Genomic DNA, 19,908 nt, shown 5'->3' with positions numbered 1-19,908 from the left:
CTTCGGAGTGAACGCAGGTGAATCTGACTGCAGTAGATGTGAAAGATAAGGATAAAAATGATATGTTTATTCAGCCAGCGCAAATACCTGTATTTACATCCTGTTTTCGGTCGAGGTCCATAGTAATCGATTGTCGAGTTCACGCGCGTGATCATAGGTACTAAACCAATGCGCGTGAACTCGACAATCGACTACTGTGGACTTCGGCCGAAAACAGGATGTAAATACAGGTATGTGCGCTGGCTGAATAAACATCATTTTTATTCATATCTTTCACATCTACTGCAGTCAGATTCACCCGTGTATGCATTGTGACATGAAACTTTTGATTGTCACCATTGTTGAGATTCATGTGCTGATTGTTGATGTCTGTGTGTGTCTGAATCAAGCAGGAGTTTTTTTTTAATGCACTATATGATTACAATATTTGTCAGAAAACCTTGTAGATTTACAGATATATGCTAAATATGAAATACTCATAAATTCAAAGAATAAATACAGGAAACATAAGAGAATCAGACATGTCCAGGAAAATTCACTCACTTCTTTTCATTCATTCAGTCAGTCAAGTGGACTATATTAATGAACTAATGTAGGGAATAGTGAATGAGTGTATAGGGTGTGATTGGGAAAACAGCCTCTGAGTGTCGACTTTGAGCACTGTTAATTCACAGTATATTCCTGTAGGCTAGTTTTGTTTTCTACGGTATATTACTGTTTTAATGGAATATGGTATGATATTGTCAGAATTTGCCCTTTTTTTACAGCAAGGGTTAACAGTGTATGTTAACTGATCTATTTTCCAATAGTTCACCAGGGAAAGTGACTGAACATTAGTTGAGTTTGCAGGTCTTACAGTGATCTGCAGTGTAGAAGATCCTCCTGGAGTGTTGACGGTAACTTTCACAATGCCATTGGCTCTTGTTTGACCTCTGACCCCTCCAGGATTGACCTCCACTTCCACATTTTCAGCAGGAGTCTGGTCAGGATTTGTTAAATGGACCTTTTATAGAAGCCCAAAAAAAAAAAAAAAAAATATATATATATATATATATATATATATACATATATATACTGCACATCACAATAGGGAAGAAAAAACTATTGCAACGTCCATTTCATGCAAACTTAAATAGTTTATGATGTTTACTTGTTTACTTTTTAGTCAATGTTTTATACCGAGACACTGAAGGGCATCCCAGGTTTGAAGAATTGTGGTGTTCTTTTGAAGTGGATGGTGTACGGTGACGTCACAATCTGAATGTCTCTTCTTTCTGCTTCCACCAATTCACTGCCTGAAACAAACACACACACGCACGCACGCACGCACACACACACACGATTAGCCTCTCATATACACTCACCTAAAGGATTATTAGGAACACCATACTAATACTGTGTTTGACCCCCTTTCGCCTTCAGAACTGCCTTAATTCTACGTGGCATTAATTCAACAAGGTGCTGAAAGCATTCTTTAGAAATGTTGGCCCATATTGATAGGATAGCATCTTGCAGTTGATGGAGATTTGTGGGATGCACATCCAGGGCACGAAGCTCCCGTTCCACCACATCCCAAAGATGCTCTATTGGGTTGAGATCTGGTGACTGTGGGGGCCATTTTAGTACAGTGAACTCGTAAGCTGTGTCCCAATCTAGAAGGCTGCATCCTTCGAAGGACGCAGACTTCAAGGATACAGCCTATGCGTCCTCTGAAGGACGCACCATGTAGCCTTCCTAGGATTTCCTAATTGTGCAACCAGGTGTTCCTGATCACCGCTCCTGGCGCCAAGCAACGGTGCGAGAGGACAGCTGCTATCCTGATCATTCATTTTGATAACTGAGTAAACAGCTATGGAGCCAGAATTGGCTATTGTCATTTTTATGTTTTATATTTTACTGGAGGTCATTGTGTAATATGACGGCGCTGCCGGATCATGTATTTTCGGTTTAGCCCTGTTTGAATACAAAACCCAATTTAATATAAAAAGTCCAGTATTTCTCGCGCTCGTCATCTGCAGCTGTCACGGTTGCCAGGCGACAAGAACAATCCTTCGTAGGCTAGACCGGTCCGAACGCTTCAGATGCGCCCTTTGATATGGGACGCTGCTGTAGTTAGCAACAATTTGTCAATATTGTGACAATAAGCCTACATTTTGTTAGTTTAATTTTCGGAACTGCATATTTCGTTTTCGTATTCACTTACAAATGTGAAGTAACCTGAAGTACTTTTTTCCCTCACATCACAATGTGATTACATTACACTACACAAAAGTATATAATGTAACAACCAGATATTACTGTATATTGAAAATATACAGAAGTCAAATGCAACATAGCCTACGCAGTAATGCAGTAGTAGCCTAATATAAATGCAGTAGTTATTAAAAGTACTTTTTTCAGAAAGCCGTCGATTGAATCAGCCCTGCAAACCTGTTGGTAGACAACTTAGTGGATAGTGGAAATATGCACTCAAACACTCTGGAGACCATCCCAGATGATGTCCCACCAGCAGGAGGCATTACCAGGGGCAGCCCATCCCGGTCCAGCAGCTCAGCTCAATAGAGTCTACATCAATTTTTTCTTATTTTATGTATTGTAAAATTAAATGTTTATGTTGATTTTGATATGTTTAACGTATTTTGTAAATAGTTGGAAAAAGTACTTTAATGTAGCCTAAAGAACAAATGATTTTCATTTACCAATTTTATTTGAAAAAATAAAAAGGTATAGAATTTGTTTCATGCAGAAAGTATTACTGTCATTACAAAAATAAACAATGTCCAGAACAATTCATTCTCTTTTATTTACACAATTAAAGTTGCATAAAAATAAATGTACATAATTTTTCTTTTAAAAAATAAAAGTGAAAAAAGTTAAACAAGAATATGTAGAAAATATATATATTTTTCAATCATTCTCTCAAGAAGAGAAAACAGCCTGTCCATCCTCTCCCTTCTTTCCTGTGCTTTCCTCGCCTCTGCCTCCCTCTGTAGTTGCATTTCTTCTCTGATCAAGTCCAAAAACTCGTCCTGTCTCGCCGCCTTCGTGCTGGTGCTGCTGCCCCTGGCTCCTCCTCACCGTGGGCACCCACTGCTGAACTCGCCCCTGGTGTGTCCTCAGGGATTGAGGCGATGAGGACAGGGTGCATTGCCTTTGTCCCAACATCTCATCCATGAGGACAAACCAGGGCCAAGTTGCAGCAGTGGGTTTCCCACTCACACCCTCTCCTGTCCCAGGACACTTGCAATCCTAAAGGCAGAGCAAATGAACCATATTGTTAACAACAACAGGACAATACATTTCAGCAAAGATGTGTGTATTACTTTTCTTTATATATATATATATATTAGGGCTGTGAAAAGATTAATTAAAAGTTTGTGTTTACAAAATATATGTGTGTGTACTGTGTATAATTATTTTGTATATATAAATACACACACATGCATGTATATATTTAAGAAATATTTGCATATATACTGTATATATTTATATATAATTTATATCATATATATATATAATTTTTTTATATATAAATAACACATTTTTCTTAAATATATACATGCATGTGTGTGTATTTATATATACAAACAAATTTAATTATACACAGTACACACACATATATTATTTTAACACAAACTTAAGAAATCATATTTCTGTATACTAAAATTTGGTTAAAACCACATAGCTTGCATGACAGCACTACAAAAACACATAAAAGTGAAACCCCATTGCCTTATCTACTGCTTTGGGCTTTATTGGGTGAGTGATATTTCTTATAATACACAAGTGCAAATATTACAAATAGGTCGTTAAACTAATAACGTTATTACCACAAGTTTTGCCTAAAACTACCTGATAAATGAAGCCACGCAATGGTGACGAAGGAGTTAAGAAGAAGTTTATAAGAAAATTTAACTCTGGTTTCGCTAGCTATTTGAGTAAATGAAAACATAATACTTACATTTAAATGTGAATTTGCTGTCCACTCGGCCGCCTTTAAAAATAAATAAATAAATGCTGTCGTCAACGGCGCGCAATGACTTATGGGGTAGAATAGGCCGCTAAGTGTCCATTTATGTATCCTTCTTTTCACGGGGAAACGAAGGGTGCATTTGGCGTCGCTTTTGAATCAGGGAAGCCTTCGTCGCGGCGCGATGACGCCAACCGGCCTTCGAATACGGCCTTCGAAGGATGGAGAATTGAATTGGGACAGCCTTCATCGAGCCGCGGTGACGCAATCGGCCTTCAAATGCGACCTTCCAAGGATGCAGCCTTTGAATTGGGACGTCCTTCGTCGCGCCGCGGTGACGCAATCGGCCTTCAAATACGGCCTTCGAAGGACGCAGCCTTCACTTTGGGACACAGCTATAGTCATGTTCAAGAAACCAATTTGAAATGATTCGAGCTTTGTGACATGGTGCATTATCCTGCTGGAAGTAGCCATCAGAGGATGGGTACATGGTGGTCATAAAGGGATGGACATAATAATAATAATAATAATAATAATAATAATACATTTTATTTATAAAAGCAAAAATCTCAAAGTGCTACAGGTCTGATCCTAAGAACAATATCTAGACATTTTTAAAATTCATAAGATCTGCTAAAAAGTAATGTCTTTAGTCCCTTTTTAAAAGTCTCGATGGTCTGTGGTGACCTCAGATGGTCCGGGAGGGCATTCCAAATCCGGGGAGCGGCAGAGCAAAAAGCACGATCGCCCATTGTGCAGAGTTTAGTTTTGGGTATTAAGAGGCGGTTTGAGGTTTGTGATCGGAGAGATCGTGCTGTCGAAACAGGGGTAAGTAGTTCTTTCAGGTAGGGGGGTGCGTTTCCATAGATGCATTGGTGAGTGAGAAGTGAAACCTTATATTCGATCCTAGCAGACATGGGAAGCCAATGAAGTGTGTGGAGGATGGGAGTGATGTGTTCATACTTTCGCACTCTCATCACATGGTCAGAAACAATGCTCAGGTAGGCCGTGGCATTTAAACGATGCCCAATTGGCACTAAGAAGCCTAAAGAGTGCCAAAAAAACATCCCCCACACCATTACAACATCACACCACCACCACCCTGCACAGTGGTAACAAGGCATGATGGATCCATGTTCTCATTCTGTTTATGCCAAATTCTGACTCTACTATCTGAATGTCTCAACAGAAATCGAGACTCATCAGACCAGGCAACATTTTTTCAGTCTTCAACTGTCCAATTTTGGTGAGCTCGTGCTAATTGTAGCCTCTTTTTCCTATTTGTAGTGGAGATGAGTGGTACCCGGTGGGGTCTTCTGCTGTTGTAGCCCATCCGCCTCAAGGTTGTGCATGTTGTGGCTTCACAAATGCTTTGCTGCATACCTCGGTTGTAACGAGTGGTTATTTCAGTCAAAGTTGCTCTTCTATCAGCTTGAATCAGTCGGCCCATTCTCCTCTGACCTCTAGCATCAACAAGGCATTTTCGCCCACAGGACTGCCGCATACTGGATGTTTTTCCCTTTTCACACCACTCTTTGTAAACCCTAGAAATGGTTGTGCGTGAAAATCCCAGTAACTGAGCAGATTGTGAAATACTCAGACCGGCCCGTCTGGCACCAAAATTGCTTAAATCACCTTTCTTTCCCATTCTGACATTCAGTTTGGAGTTCAGGAGATTGTCTTGACCAGGACCACACCCCGAAATGCATTGAAGCAACTGCCATGTGATTGGTTGATTAGATAATTTCATTAATGAGAAATTGAACAGGTGTTCCTAATAATCCTTTAGGTGAGTGTACAATCACACACAGGCATGTAAACATACAGATGTACAGTATCTGTTGAGTCTTACCACTTTCTGTTAAAAGACTGGCTGAAACATAGATTGATCGTCCAACCAGCTGCTTAATGTCTGGAAAGGTCTTAGTGATCATCTCCCTGCTCAGTTCTGCTGTACCTTCTCCTTCCCTAATCTATTCATATGAGAAAGACAACAGCAGTCAACAAGACGCAGTAAAAAGCATTTTAATGTTTTAAGTAGTCATCCTTTAGGGGAAGAGAAATGAGATTGATCCCAGCTTGTAAACTGTTTAATGTCTCCCACCTGAACTCTTTGAAGAGAAGAAGGAATACTTGTTTTCTTCTCACCGTCCATCACACCAAACATCACAAACGCATGTCCTTCCACCTTCTGTCCAAACAGGTACCTATAAAAGCACATACAATTTCTGCTGTAAAAACTGAACAGTGACGATAACTGCGCTTGATCCATATCCACTTTCATTACATAGAAAAAAAGCAGCTTGAACGTTTGTCTAACAACCTTCTTTTCTTTCTCCACAGTCATACAGGTTTTGAACAACACGAGGGTTTTCATGTTTTTTTTATTATTTTTATTTATATGAGCATGTACACTACTCATTTTGTATATATATATAGTTATCTAAAAACTGTTAGTTAGAAGAACAACTGTTGGATTTTACAGTGTAGCCAATATACTCTGGAGCTGTAGCCGCAAATTACTTCACAGTGTATACCTTCCCAGCAGGCACAGTACGTCAATGTGACGTCAGGAAGATGTTGGACTCCAACTAATCCAACGTCAGTCAGATGTCATATTTTGGTTGAAAATGAAAGTCAGGTTGACGTCTAAACCCAACGTTTGTTTGGCATCAAGCTCCAACGTCAGACAGATGTTGAATTTTGGTTGGAATAAGCACCGCCAAAAAATATGACATGCACGGCAGCACATTAAATCTGTGAAGATCTCAGCAGAGGATTAAACAACTCCACAAACAGCATTACCAGCTTCACTTATTACTAACCAGATTTACTTTATTTAATTTCTGTTTTAATGAAATCAATAGTTGTATTTTAAAGTCACCATGATGGTGGTTAGCGTTTGCTTTAGTTGGACTCTTGACCCTTGACTTTTTAGTATAAAATTTAGTATAATAATTGTGTGTGTTCATAAAATTCATTTATTGTGGCAAAAAAGCCTAGGGAAACTGAGATCATGTGATGTTGAAGTCATCCTCATGTAATTGCCTATATCCCTGATCTTATTCAGAGTCTAATGTTTTGATCATATTGGACTTGTGTTTTCAATGTTATAATAGAAGCCATTTAATTGTACAGCATGTGAGCAATGTTGTTTATCAAAAAATATAAAGGATTTTAAAAACATTTAGTGCATTAAACCTCTACATTATTACTTAGCCATCAAGAATCAGTGTATGACTCTCAACAATAGTGACGATCAATGAAATGCTTCATGCTGCAGTGCATGCTGGGTACCACCAATCAAAACTCACCCATATCTCCCAGCATGCATTGCGGCATTAATAAATTATGCAGCTGGATTTTTTGTAGCTTGTTTTATGCTCAGAGTTGATCTGATTATCTGGATATTTTGTTTGATTGTCACCATTGTTGAGATTCATATGCTGTTTCTTGATGTCTGTGTGCGTCTGAGTAATGCCATAGATGAAAGGTTTTTGTGCACTAAATAGTTTTTAAAAACCAAGTATATTTTTTTGATAAACAACACTGCTAGATATGCTGTAGAATCAAATGACTTCTATTATGAATAAAACAATATTAAAACCACAAGTCCTATATAATCAAAGCATAAGGCACTGAATACGATCAGATATTCATGAATTACTTGACAATATCATCATCATCATCAACAAACAGCCAACATCACCTGACCTCTATTTCTCATGGCTTTTTTTTTGCTTCAACAATTGTGCTTTATAAACACACAATTATAGCAAACAGAGAAAGTTTAAAATTACAGGGTCAAGGGTCAAGAGCACAACTAAAGCAAACGCTAACCACCATCATGGTGACTTTAAAATACAAAATATGATTTAATTAAAATGGAAATTAAATAAAGTAAATCTGGTTAGTTTTAAGTGAAGCTGGTAATAAGTGTACGGCCATGCATTTCACCTTTTTGTTTGGTTTATTCCAACCAAAATTCAACGACTGCCCAACGTTGGAGCTTGACGTCAAACAAACATTGGATTTAGATGTCAACCCGACTTTCATTTTCAACCAAAATCCAAAGTCTGACTGACGTTGTGGTCTATATCCTGTGCCTGCTGGAGCCTAGAAATCTTGACGCACACTAACAGCAGCAAAATTTATTTTGCAGCTAGTGTAGTCTAGCCACTCTCTGTTGACTTTCGAGCTGGAAAAACCAAACTCTAGTCAGGCCAATCAAATCGTGTATAGAGTCGGTGGGCGGGCTCTACATAATGACTACAGAGTTGTGACTGTGATGGTTTCACGTGAATTCCCTGCTACTTGAAAACAAAGAAGAGCTGCTGCTGGCGAACAGCGGTCTTTCGAATCGGCTTTGGCCGCGACTCTGGAGGACTTGGAGTTAAGCTTTTCTTTGAGAAAAGAACAAAGAACAAAGAACGGCACTTAAGTCATTCTTAAAACAGGAAGATGTGTTCGTAGTTTTGCCGGCCAGATTCGGCAAAAGTTTAATCTATCAACTAGCTCTGCTGTTGGGAAAACGCTCTGGTTGGTTGTAGCGCTGTCCTATTGAATGCAGAGCGAATTTGAAAGATAGCCATTTATCCCGCCCCCTCGGATTAAGCCCTGACAATGGTGAGTTGCCAGACCCAACATCTTGATGTAGGTCTAGCTTGCCAGGCTACTGATATGCCTTTTGAGACTAAGATAAATGTCTTTGTTACTTTGGAATTTATACTATCTCAAACACTCATGAAAAGTTTTGGTTGCTAATAGCACATATTATTTTGTAGTTTACATAGAGATCTATTTTACAGTAAATCAGTGTGTGCACACATTAAAGATTAATTTTGAATACAGAGAAGCAGAACATATTTTGTCTTACTTGGCTTCAATGTCGACTGTCAGGCTCTCGTCTCCCACATAGAAGAATGACTTACTGGGTCTTAATCTTACTCCAAATGTTGACGGCACTATAAATCAAACCACAGAAAAGACACAAATAAATAAATACATTATTTTAGTTTTTATCGCATTTACACAACACACATTTTGTTGACAAACATCTTACCATATTCTTTGACCTCAAAGTCTGCAGTAAACGTCTTCTGAGGAGTGTGTGTGTACCGAGTGACAACCTTCCAGATCCCAAGACTGAAACAAAAACATTTAAAAAATTTTTTAAATAAGCATTATACAACAGATCAAATGAATCTTATAACACAGATCACATCTATGAGTATTGTGTGTAGATAAACTAAAGAGAAATCATTGAATCATTAAAGTTCACTCAGGTTGAATATCTTCAGTCAGTGTTTCACACACCTGGCAACCTCAGGAATGTCGTATTTTCCAGACTTCATCCCTCTCACTGGATATATCTTCTCTGATGAAACTGTGATGCCTTGTGGATTCTTCAGAAACACAGAAATCAGCATTAACACTGTGTTTACTGAGATCAGCAGTGTACAGTCTCGTGTGTGTGTGTGTGTGTGTGTGTGTGTGTATGTGTGTGTGTGTAATAACAGTGTGCACTTATATAAGTGTGTACCATGATCTCCACCGTGACTCCAGTCCGACTGAGTGGTTTCATGTTGGGCGTCAGAGAGAAAATCCTGTATTGAACTGAAAAAGAGGTCAAAGCAAAAAACTGAAATATGAGTTCTGATGTTTTTTACTCAGATGCAAACCCTGATACACATAGCAGTCAGTTTAATAATAAACAATTATGTCATGCTCATAAAGTTCACATTGTGCTTTATATTTTCCAAGTATTTCATGAGTTCCTTTGCCCATATAATCTTTAAGCTAAAAAGGTTAAGTGTATTTGGCTTGCTGTCCACAATGGAGGGCTCAATGAAGCAGCTTCAACTCGAGCTTAGATACACCCCCCAGTGGGACTACTAATGCTTACATGATGAGTATGGTAGCAAGATGTTATAATTATGTTATTTAAATGATGTTTGTGGAGTTGGGGAGGTGGAGGGACGCCAAAACAGCTGATGCCAGAGCAAGGTGAGCGGCTGCTTACGCTCCAGCAGTTAATTGAAAGATTAGTTAATTCCTCCCGAAATTACATTGTGATCTTTACTTAGCACATACTCGTACCTCTGCTAGCAGGCGTGTAGATGGGCTTGTCTGTCTGTACAAATATATATCCAGACTGGAATGAGACCATGACCACTTTCTCCAGAGTGTGAGATGGAAACTGAGCTTGTAGATACACATACTGCTTCTCCAGAGGATCATCAGAGAACAAGTTCTGATCATCAGGGATCTAGAGAACAGATAATCATCAGCCTGAATTTATCTGATAATAAAATGATGAGAATGTGTTATGATCCCAGCCTGTGTTCCCCTGTCTTGTGTGTTCCTGGACTCTTATGTTATTTCCTGTCTTACACCATGTTTTGTAGTTCTTTGTAGGTTTTCATGTTGATTAGTCTCCAGGGGCCCGTTCTTCGTACGTTGCTTAAAACATCCGAGATCAAATGAGACATCCAAGATGATATCATTGTGCTAATAATGATCCGGCTAATTAGGTTCTTCAAACACACTTGCCGGATATGATTAGTATAGCTGTATTGAGTTATCTGAGATAATTGCGCGTTCATGCGAAGTTTAAAGGAGAACTCGGCAACTCTAGCGAACTCTAGTCACTTCTTCGCTGATTTTCCCTTTCGTTGTCGCATGTTTTCCCCACAAGCTCCCCCTACAGCTGTGGGGCGTATATTTCACAACACTGTTGTAAAAAACTCACTTGCGGCGGCCTCCTCCCCCTCTCTACCGCTGCTCATGTGCGTTTGTTTTGATCAGAGCAAGCCAACTGTATCGTGTGGAGCTATATCTACCGAGGTGGGTAATCTGGTAATACATCATACCGTAAAGCAATTCGTGTTTCGCGCTCGTTCTCGTTCTCATTCTCGCTTCTCACGAGACTTCCAATTTCTATCTTGCCGGGACGGTAGTCCCCAAGTTGCAAGGTTGGTTTTCCGCCTGGGAACGCTGGGGGGAGCGGGGAGAGTCACCAATATCACCAGAACAGGTTGTTTAACCATCCAAATGATTTCTAGACAGTTTTATTAAGTTAAAAAAGTTACCAAGTTCTGCTTTAAAAGGGGATATGTATCGATAGTAGAAACACTGATCAGCAACGCTGCTATTGGCTGTTCAGCGTGGCCAAAGAGTGCGCACAGTTTTTCTCCTCAGCAGAGCAAGAACTAATAGTCAAAGTTTATTCGGAATTTTAATGTTTAATCAAAACGCCAGGGAACACCTCAAAGTCTGCAAAAGCCAGGAGAGAGGGCTGGCAAAAAGTAGCAGACAATTTAAATCCGTTAGAAGTGGCCATGTTAGATGTTTTTATCACTTATTAGCCTATATTTTTGTATTTTAATAATTGCATAATTACTTTGTGCATTGTAATTTCAGTCACCATACTAGAACATGGGAACAAATAAAAGTGAAGTACAAAAATATTCTACATAATGGTAATTTTTTGTTATATAGTCTCTTTTATAAAAGGCACTGTTAAATAAATGGTTGTCTGTTTATAAAAGCAACCAAGAAAAAGGCTGAGAACAAAAAGAAAAGATCTTAGTAGCCTACACTGTAAAATCATTTTTGCTGCATTAAATTAAGGCTGTATAGTCATTTCAACTGTTAAATCTTGAGTAATGATGAATTGCTTTGACTTGTGAAAGTGAAAACTGATAAACTTATGTTAATGTAAAAATATTTTGCCATGAGTTATTGATCACATTTTTCCCGAGTGTAGTTCATTGTAATGACATTGTGTTTTCCTCTTTTGTGCACTTTTACATAATACACCAACACTTGTATCTGTTCCCAAGAAAGTGGTGGCTGAAATATGTGCAGTAAGTGGACATTTTCTAACTTTCCAAAGGAAAGAAAGTATAAGACTTTGTAATGTTCATTTGTTTCCATTGCACTGGACAGTGAATAAACCCTCTCAGATAACTGTCATATGGAGGAACTAGCCTACCTGCAAGTGCATAAATAACTTTACTTAATTTATACTTGTATGCTTTATGGCTGCAATATAAGTTGCAAGATTCCACATCTACAGAAAGGCCTACAGAAGAGTCTGCACAGACAGAGGAGACATAGGCCTACAGGTGGGCAGTGTATAGCCAACGTCTCCTTTTTATTTGTTGCATGAGGCATGTGTCTAATGTCTCTTGTTGCAGGCACTTGACCACTGGCTTTTCTTTACAAAGAACAATTGAAATAAATCTCAAGGAACTAAGCATATTTGTCTTTTATTAAACATTTAATGAAAAGTTGTTTTGGCAATGTTGTGTAATATGGCACATGCAACAATGTCACAGGCCCTGTCAGGTGTGCAACCCTCAGACTTTTCAGACACTGAAATCTTCCCTTTAGTTAGCCAAAGTTCATTTCATTGTGTGCCCTTGTGTGTCCTGGCTAGAGCTGCATTGTAACTGGTTTGGGTCAGGGAATGGGGTCATAAAACACCTGTCTGCAGGCAGGAACAGTTCTGTTAGGATCAGCATAAGTGTATGTAATACAGTGAGCTTGATATTTAAGTGTGGAACTTTCCTACCACTTTCAAATAATGTGCATAAATGTGAATCTCTGAAAATTCTTAAGTCATGCAGAGATCCTGGCCATTTTGCTTTCACATTTGTTATATGGAAGATTTTACTCAAATGCCTTTTTTATTTGATATAATCTGGAATATTAAGAATCACAATAGTAACTGGGCTGCACATTTACATTGTGAACCCCCTTTCTGTTCACATAATCCCCTTCATTGAGGCCTTGATGGCAGCCTATAGTCTATGGTACCAATCACGTTAAAGGGATACTCCACTTTAAAATGAAAATTCTGTCATCATATACTCACCCTCATGTTGTTTCAAACCTGTATGAATTTCTTTCTTCTGCTGAACAGAAAGGAAGATATTTAGAAGAATATCAGTAACCAGACAGTTTCTGGTCTCATTGACTTCCATAGTATATTTTTTTCCTACTATGGAAGTCAATGAGACCAGAAACTGTCTGGTTACTGACATTCTTCTAAATATCTTCCTTTCTGTTCAGCAGAAGAAAGAAATTCATACAGCTTTGATACAACAAGAGGGTGAGTATATGATGACAGAATTTTCATTTTAAAGTGGAGTATCCCTTTAAGCCTGAGTGACATATACACTGTAAAAAAAAATCCTAATTTTACAGAAAATAACTGTGATTTTTTTACGATCATTTTCTTTCATTTTAAATTGTACTCAAAACACTGTAAAATTACAAATAATATCTGTAAAATAAAAATTCAGCTGTTATTTTAGGTATTGTGACATTAATGACAAATTACAGTAATTCACACTTTTTATACAGAAAATGTATTGTATTTTTCATACAGTATTTTTTCTGTTTTCTTAAATTACATAAAAATGTATGTAAAATTACAAATATAATCTGTAATTTAACAGAAAGAAAACAGTTAAATGATAAAGTGGTCAAATGACTGTCAGCCCCCCCAAAAAACTGTAAAACATCCTAAATTAAATAAACTGAAAAACACTGTTATTTTACAGGTATTTCCTGAATAATCACGATCAAAAACCTTCATTGTAAAAAAAATCGTAAAAAAAGGGTCAAATGACTGGCAGCTGCGGCTGCCAAACAAAAAACATAAAATTAAAGTCAAATATGGTAATTTAAATAAATTGTAAAAAACTTTAAAATAAATTTGATGTCACCATGATTGAGATCAGTGTCTGCTTTAGTTGGGCTCATGACTTCAATTTTTTAGTTAAGTTTTTCTTTGGCTGTTTTAACTGTGTATTTGATGCACATTTGTTATAGCAATAAAAGCTGAAGAAAATTTCAGATGATTTTGGTCATTCTTTGATGATGTCATCATATGATGGCTTGATTCTCTCATATGACAGTCAAAAATATGAATATATTAGCTTAGATTACATGTAGATGGAATTTAGCTTTATACAAAGTCTATAATGTCATGATTTCTCACATGCATATATTTTTTTACAATCGTAATAATTCAGGAAATAGCTGTAAAATAACAGTGTTTTTCTGTAAAACATTTAAGGAAAATTTCTGTAAAAGTTTTTTGCACTTCTAAAATAGGATATTTTACTTTATTTTTACGGTTTTTGTTTGACAGCCGCAGCTGACAGCTTTAAAATAAATTTGATGTCACCATGATTGAGATCAGTGTCTGCCTTAGTTGGGCTCATGACCCGTGAGTTTTTAACATTAGTTTTCTCTGGCTGCTTTAACTGTGTATTTAATACACATTTGTTATAGCAATAAATGCAGGAGAAATATCAGATGATCTTGGTCATTCATCAGTGATGTTACAGTCATCGTGATGATCTGATTCACTGATATGAAAAGAAATCTCTGAGAAATCTCTGAATATATTAGTTTAGATTACATAATATGTAGACGGAATTTAGCTTTATACAGAGTCTATAATGTCATAATTTCTCACATGATCCTTGGCAACAATATTGTAATAATCTGAAATTTAAAAAGATATATATTATATGGAAAAAGTTTTGAGCTGGTTATTTTTTTTTTTTTTTTTGTAGTATAGACATCAAGAATCAACATATGAATCTCAACAATGGTGACAACCAACAAAGCCTTTTTGTGACTTTATAGTAGTTCAGATTTTTTTTCGTTGTCACCATTGTTGTGATTCATACGCTGATTATTGATGTCTGAGTGAGTGTATATAATCCTGTCAAAACATTTTCTGTATAATGACATCATAAAATCTGAGTATCACAGCCCTGCAGGATCTTATATAGCAGTTTTATCATGCAAAAATTAACAACTAATATTTAATTACTTAATCAGATTTACACTTCAGGTGGTATCAATGAAGCAGGACACTACATGATGACTATTATCGATTACTATAAAATGACTAACATCATCTGATCTGAGTTTCTCTTGGATTCCTACCATAACATGCATCAAAGACACACAGTTAAAACAGCGAGAGAAAAACTTGAGTAAAACACTAAAAGGTCAAGAGCCCAACTAAAGCAAACACTGATCTCCATCATGGTGACATCAAACTTTATTCTTTTCAATAAAACTTCAACTTCTAAACCTCTGTTAATTCTCAATAAGAATGTTAGTATGAAAGAAATAAAGTCTGGATTGTAATAAGTGAAGATGCTGAGATCCTGAGAGATCAGTGTTTCTGTATGGTGTGTGTTGTGTGTCACCATTGTGTTGAAGAGTAGAGCCTGAGCTTCAGTCCAGGATGAGCACAGAAACACTGATGAAATGCTGCATGTTGCTTTATTTAACAGACAGTAACTGTGTAGTTACTGATGTAGTGACGTATAGTCACAGCAAATCATGCATATAATTAACTGCATGTTTTTCAGTAAAAAATCAGAAAAAAATGTGAATTAACTGTGTATGTCTGTTAAAAAAGATTAATGAAGGTTTCTGTAAAAGTATTTTGCACTTATTTAAATTAGGATATTTTACATTAATTTTACAGTTTTTGTATGGTAGCCATTGCTGACAGTCATTTGACTGTTTTTTATGGGATTTTTTTTACAATGAAGGTGTTTGATCGTAATAATTCAGGAAATAGCTGTAAAATAACACTGTTTTTCCGTAAAACATTTTTTTTTTTTTTTTTTTATTAGATTTTCAGTTTTTGACAATAAACATGCCAAACAGAAACACAACAAAACAACAACCCATCTACCAATCCCACCCACCCCACCCCGCGGTCACTTTATAATGGGGTACAAAATGGACAGATAAGTCTACAGAAAGACAGTCACAGGAATGATAAAAACATTTATAAAAAAAAATTTAAAAATAATAATAATAACAATAATAATAATAATAAATAAATAAATAAAATAAAATAACGAAATGGGATAAAGTGTTGAAGTGTTCAAACTGAGTCCTAAACATTAATTTGCGCAATATACTCGGAGACCTTATCAGCAGCTGTTGTCCATATTTTTAGTGTCGAGATTTGAGCCAAGTTCACCCGAGCTGTGGATATTTCTAACATTATAATGTCCCGAAGTTGAAACAACCACTTGAAAATATCCAAGGTATGTGGTGGGAGCCAGTGTTGAGCTATGAGTTTTTTTGCAGACGTTAAACCGGCCAGGTAGACAATTTTTTGCAACTTAGAGAAGTCAAACTGAGAGTCATCATTAAGTAATAATACAGAGGGTGTCACCGGGATTGGATATTCAATGATTTTCGATAAGATACCACATACCTCAGTCCAAAAATGTTTAACCTTTTCACATTCCCACATCATATGGAAAAAGGAACCAAGTTGTTGGTCAGGACATTTATCGCAAAAAGGACTGAAGGAGGAGTCAATACGATGTCTTTTGAGTGGGGTCCAATAAGTTCTGTGACAGAAGTTATAGTGAATCAGTTGGTGATTAGGATTCCTAGATGAAGTAAAAATGTTCTGCCATACTCTTCCCCAGTCAGTGACATCCTCCCGTTGTTCACAATCTCTTTCCCAAGCATGCTTTATAGCTAGGCGAATTGCTGAAGCCTCTAGGGCCTTCCCGTACATCCATGAAGTAAAGTGACTAGAAGAGGACGACTCAAATCAAGCAATGATCGGATGTAAAGGAAGTGTTTCCCCCCAGGGCACCCCATAGGCCTTCATGGCCGACCTTAGGCGCAGATATAAAAACAAAGAAGAGGGTTCTGGTCCATACCTCTCACACAGTTCTTGAAAGCTTAACAAGCGTTTAGGACCAGCAATATCTTTCAATGTATAAATACCCTTCTGCATCCAGTCTCTACAGAAAAATGGTTTACCTCCCGAACGGATATTATTATTATACCAAATAGGTGTATGGGTGTGCCAAATATGCGAAAAATTTATACATTTTTCCATAAGTTTGAAATTGACTACTGTGTAGGCCATGATTGGACCAAAAGCTTGCAAACATTGCTTGTTGTTTAGCCCAGAAAACAGTATATCTTGTAACCTATATTTGCCAGCTAAGCTCTCCTCTATCTCTCTCCAAGGAACCCTAGAGAGCGGGTCTAGCCAATCCTTAATGAATTTGATTTGAGAGGACCTATGATACAATTCGAAATTCGGAAGCGCTAATCCTCCATTATGTTTTGCACGCTGCAGTGTTTCAAATTTCAATCTGGGTTGCTTACCATTCCAGATGAATTTACGAATTTTAGAATTGAGTTTGTGCCAAAACATTTTTGGCGCAGGTAACGGAATCATGGAGCTAAGAAAATTGATTCGTGGCAAAACATTCATTTTAACACTCGCTATTCTGGCATGTAATGATAATGGCAATGAGGTCCATTTTTGGAGATCTTGTTCAACCTTAGTTAGAATTTGTAGATAATTGGCATCAGGTATGCCATGGAGGGAAGAGTGAACAACAATGCCTAAGTAACTTAGTGAAGATTGTATGGAGATATTACAAGGTAGTCTAACTTTCTTAGCCATGCTATTAAGTGGAAGCAAAGAGGATTTATCCCAATTAATTCTGTACCCAGAGAGCCCACTGAACTTTTCAAATACCTTCAGTATCTGGGGAAATGAAACTTGAAGATCCGAGATAAACAGTAAAATATCATCGGCATAGAGTGATATATGTTGCTTATGAGAGTTAACTGAAATTGAACAGACATTTTCCTGTCTTATCAGTTGGGCTAGGGGCTCGAGTGACATTGCAAATAGCATAGGGGATAATGGGCACCCTTGTCTTGTGCCTCGTTGTAAATTAAAGGGTAAAGAATGTACTCCATTAGTCATAACAGATGCCGTGGGGTTACTATATAAAACTCTTATCATGTTTATGAAGCCTTTGCCCAGACCGAACACCTCCAAAACAGACCAGAGGTAGTCCCACTCCAGCCTGTCAAACGCCTTCTCTGCATCCAACGAAAGAACCGCAGCTGGAGTGGGACAACCCTGGGATTCATGAATGACGTGCAATAGTCTCCGAATGTTGTCCGCCGCTAATCTATTAGGAATGAAGCCAGACTGGTCAGGATGGACTAAAAAATTCACATATCGCTGTAGTCGCAAGGCGAGAATTCTGGCATACATTTTTATATCAGTGTTTAACAAACTAATGGGTCTGTAGTTTGCACAATCCGTATGATCTTTCCCTTTTTTGGGTATCAGCGATATAAGTGCCGTATTCATCTGCAGGTGAAAAGCGCCCACCTCTACTGCCGCGTGGATGGCAGTCAGGAAGACAGGTCCGAGAAGATCAAAATATTTAAGAAATAATTCTGCAGGGATCCCGTCTAAGCCTGGCGCCTTGCCTTTCTTAGCACCTTGTAACGCCCCTTTAAGTTCCTCCAAAGTAACTGGCTGTCCTAAAGATTCAGCTTCCTCATGACTAAGTTGAGGTAGAGTAAGAGACTGCAAAAAGGCAGTACAACTTGAACTTGAGGGATTAAGTTCAGACGTATAGAGTTTGGAAAAAAAATCGGAAAATGAGGAATTAATTTCTTTGCTATTTCCAACCAGTCCTTTAGAAGGGTGCTTAATTTTTTCAATGTCTTTTGCCTGATTTTGTTTCAGTCTTAAGGCTAAAAGTTTGCTCGGTCTGGCACCACTAAAGTAATAGGACTGTCTGGTTCTGTGAATCACAAATTCTGCTTTCCTTCTCAAAAGATCGTTCAATTCCGCATTAAGGGTCTGAAGCGTCTTATAATTTGAATTAGAGAAAGAAGATTTTAGTGACAAATCAAGTTTTTGACATTCTTTTTCTAAATGGTCAATTCTCTGATTATGTGCCTTTTTTACGTTAGTAGCAAAGGCTATAGAAAAATCTTTGATAAAACCTTTCGTAGCTTCCCAGACAAAAATAGGGTCTTCAACCGAACCAATATTAAATGAAAGAAATTCGGACAGGCCGGCTTTGAAGTCTTCATCGAACTGATTGTTCTGTAAAAGAGAGATATTAAAACGCCACCGCGGAGATCTTTCAGCAAATGGAGCACATTCAAATTCTACCATTAAAGAATTATGATCGGCAAGGATAGCTGGTAGTATAATTGTCTGGTCAAAAGAGTTCAAAAGTTCCTTGGAGCATAGTAGATAATCTATTCTAGAAAAAGAGAGATGTCGTGCCGAGAAAAAGGTATAATTTCTACTCGAGGGGTTCCCCGATCTCCAAACGTCAACCAAATTTAGCGTTTTTACGAAATCATTAAGCGCAGCCGAGGAATTAATCTGAACTTGACTACAGGAAGAAGATCTGTCCAATACAGGGTCAATCACCGCATTCATATCCCCTCCGATAATCAGAGAATAGTCTATCAATGAAAGTAAATGATTAGTTACATGTGGGAAAAAATTTGTCTCAAATATTGTAGGAGCATAGATTGATACAAAGGCTATTTTCCTCCCCTTAATGTTTGTACAAAAATATGCAAGCCTGCCAGATTGATCCTGACTTTCTCTGTCAATCTTGAGGTTACAGTTACGTGCAATCAAAATAACTGTACCTTTGGTTTTAGTGTTATCAGTAGAAAAGGCTACAACTTTATAAAATTTATTCTGTAATCTCTGAACATCTGCTCTCTTTAGATGAGTTTCCTGAATTAGAGCGATATCAATCGCTTTCCTGCGCAAATAGATCAAGAATTTAGCTCGCTTATTTGGACTGTTAAGACCTCTAATATTAAGTGAAATAATTTTTAATTTATCCATAATCTAATGAAACAAAGGTACGAATTTTAATACGATTTGCAAAACCAAAATGTATCTGTTTAACCTGTGACAAAACTAAAACATTGTAAGAGGTAAATAGAAGTAACAAGAACAAAAAAACCCCATTAGAGACCGCAAATTCCCCCATCATTATAAGGGCCCGTGACAACATCCACCGTCGTTCAACAGAACGTCAAACACTCTCTTCCATTGAACATGA

General features: G+C 37.5%; 1 protein-coding gene across 3 annotated transcripts in view; it reads right to left on the bottom strand.

Annotated features, from left to right (window-relative positions):
- LOC311283377 (complement C3-like) overlaps positions 1–19,908 on the bottom strand; it is a 345,048-nt gene that overhangs the window by 207,968 nt on the left and 117,172 nt on the right. For 2 of the 3 annotated variants that reach the window (XM_084397733.1, XM_084397734.1), the window contains exons 3-11: positions 10,070–10,238; positions 9,513–9,586; positions 9,287–9,375; positions 9,033–9,115; positions 8,847–8,934; positions 6,075–6,177; positions 5,823–5,943; positions 1,180–1,295; positions 857–1,003 (exon numbers count right to left, since the gene is read on the bottom strand). The exons of the other annotated variant lie outside the window; for it this stretch is intronic. In XM_084397733.1, the coding sequence (XP_084253859.1) occupies positions 857–1,003; positions 1,180–1,295; positions 5,823–5,943; positions 6,075–6,177; positions 8,847–8,934; positions 9,033–9,115; positions 9,287–9,375; positions 9,513–9,586; positions 10,070–10,238 (990 nt within the window). The remainder of the gene's footprint in view (positions 1–856; positions 1,004–1,179; positions 1,296–5,822; positions 5,944–6,074; positions 6,178–8,846; positions 8,935–9,032; positions 9,116–9,286; positions 9,376–9,512; positions 9,587–10,069; positions 10,239–19,908) is intronic. 3 annotated transcript variants of the gene reach the window in all.

This window comes from Rutilus rutilus (genome assembly GCF_951802725.1).
Source record: "Rutilus rutilus genome assembly, chromosome: 2".
Lineage (NCBI taxonomy): Eukaryota > Metazoa > Chordata > Actinopteri > Cypriniformes > Leuciscidae > Rutilus > Rutilus rutilus.
The sequence above is the reverse complement of the archived record's forward strand: the minus strand, read 5'-3'. Positions and strand labels throughout refer to the sequence as shown.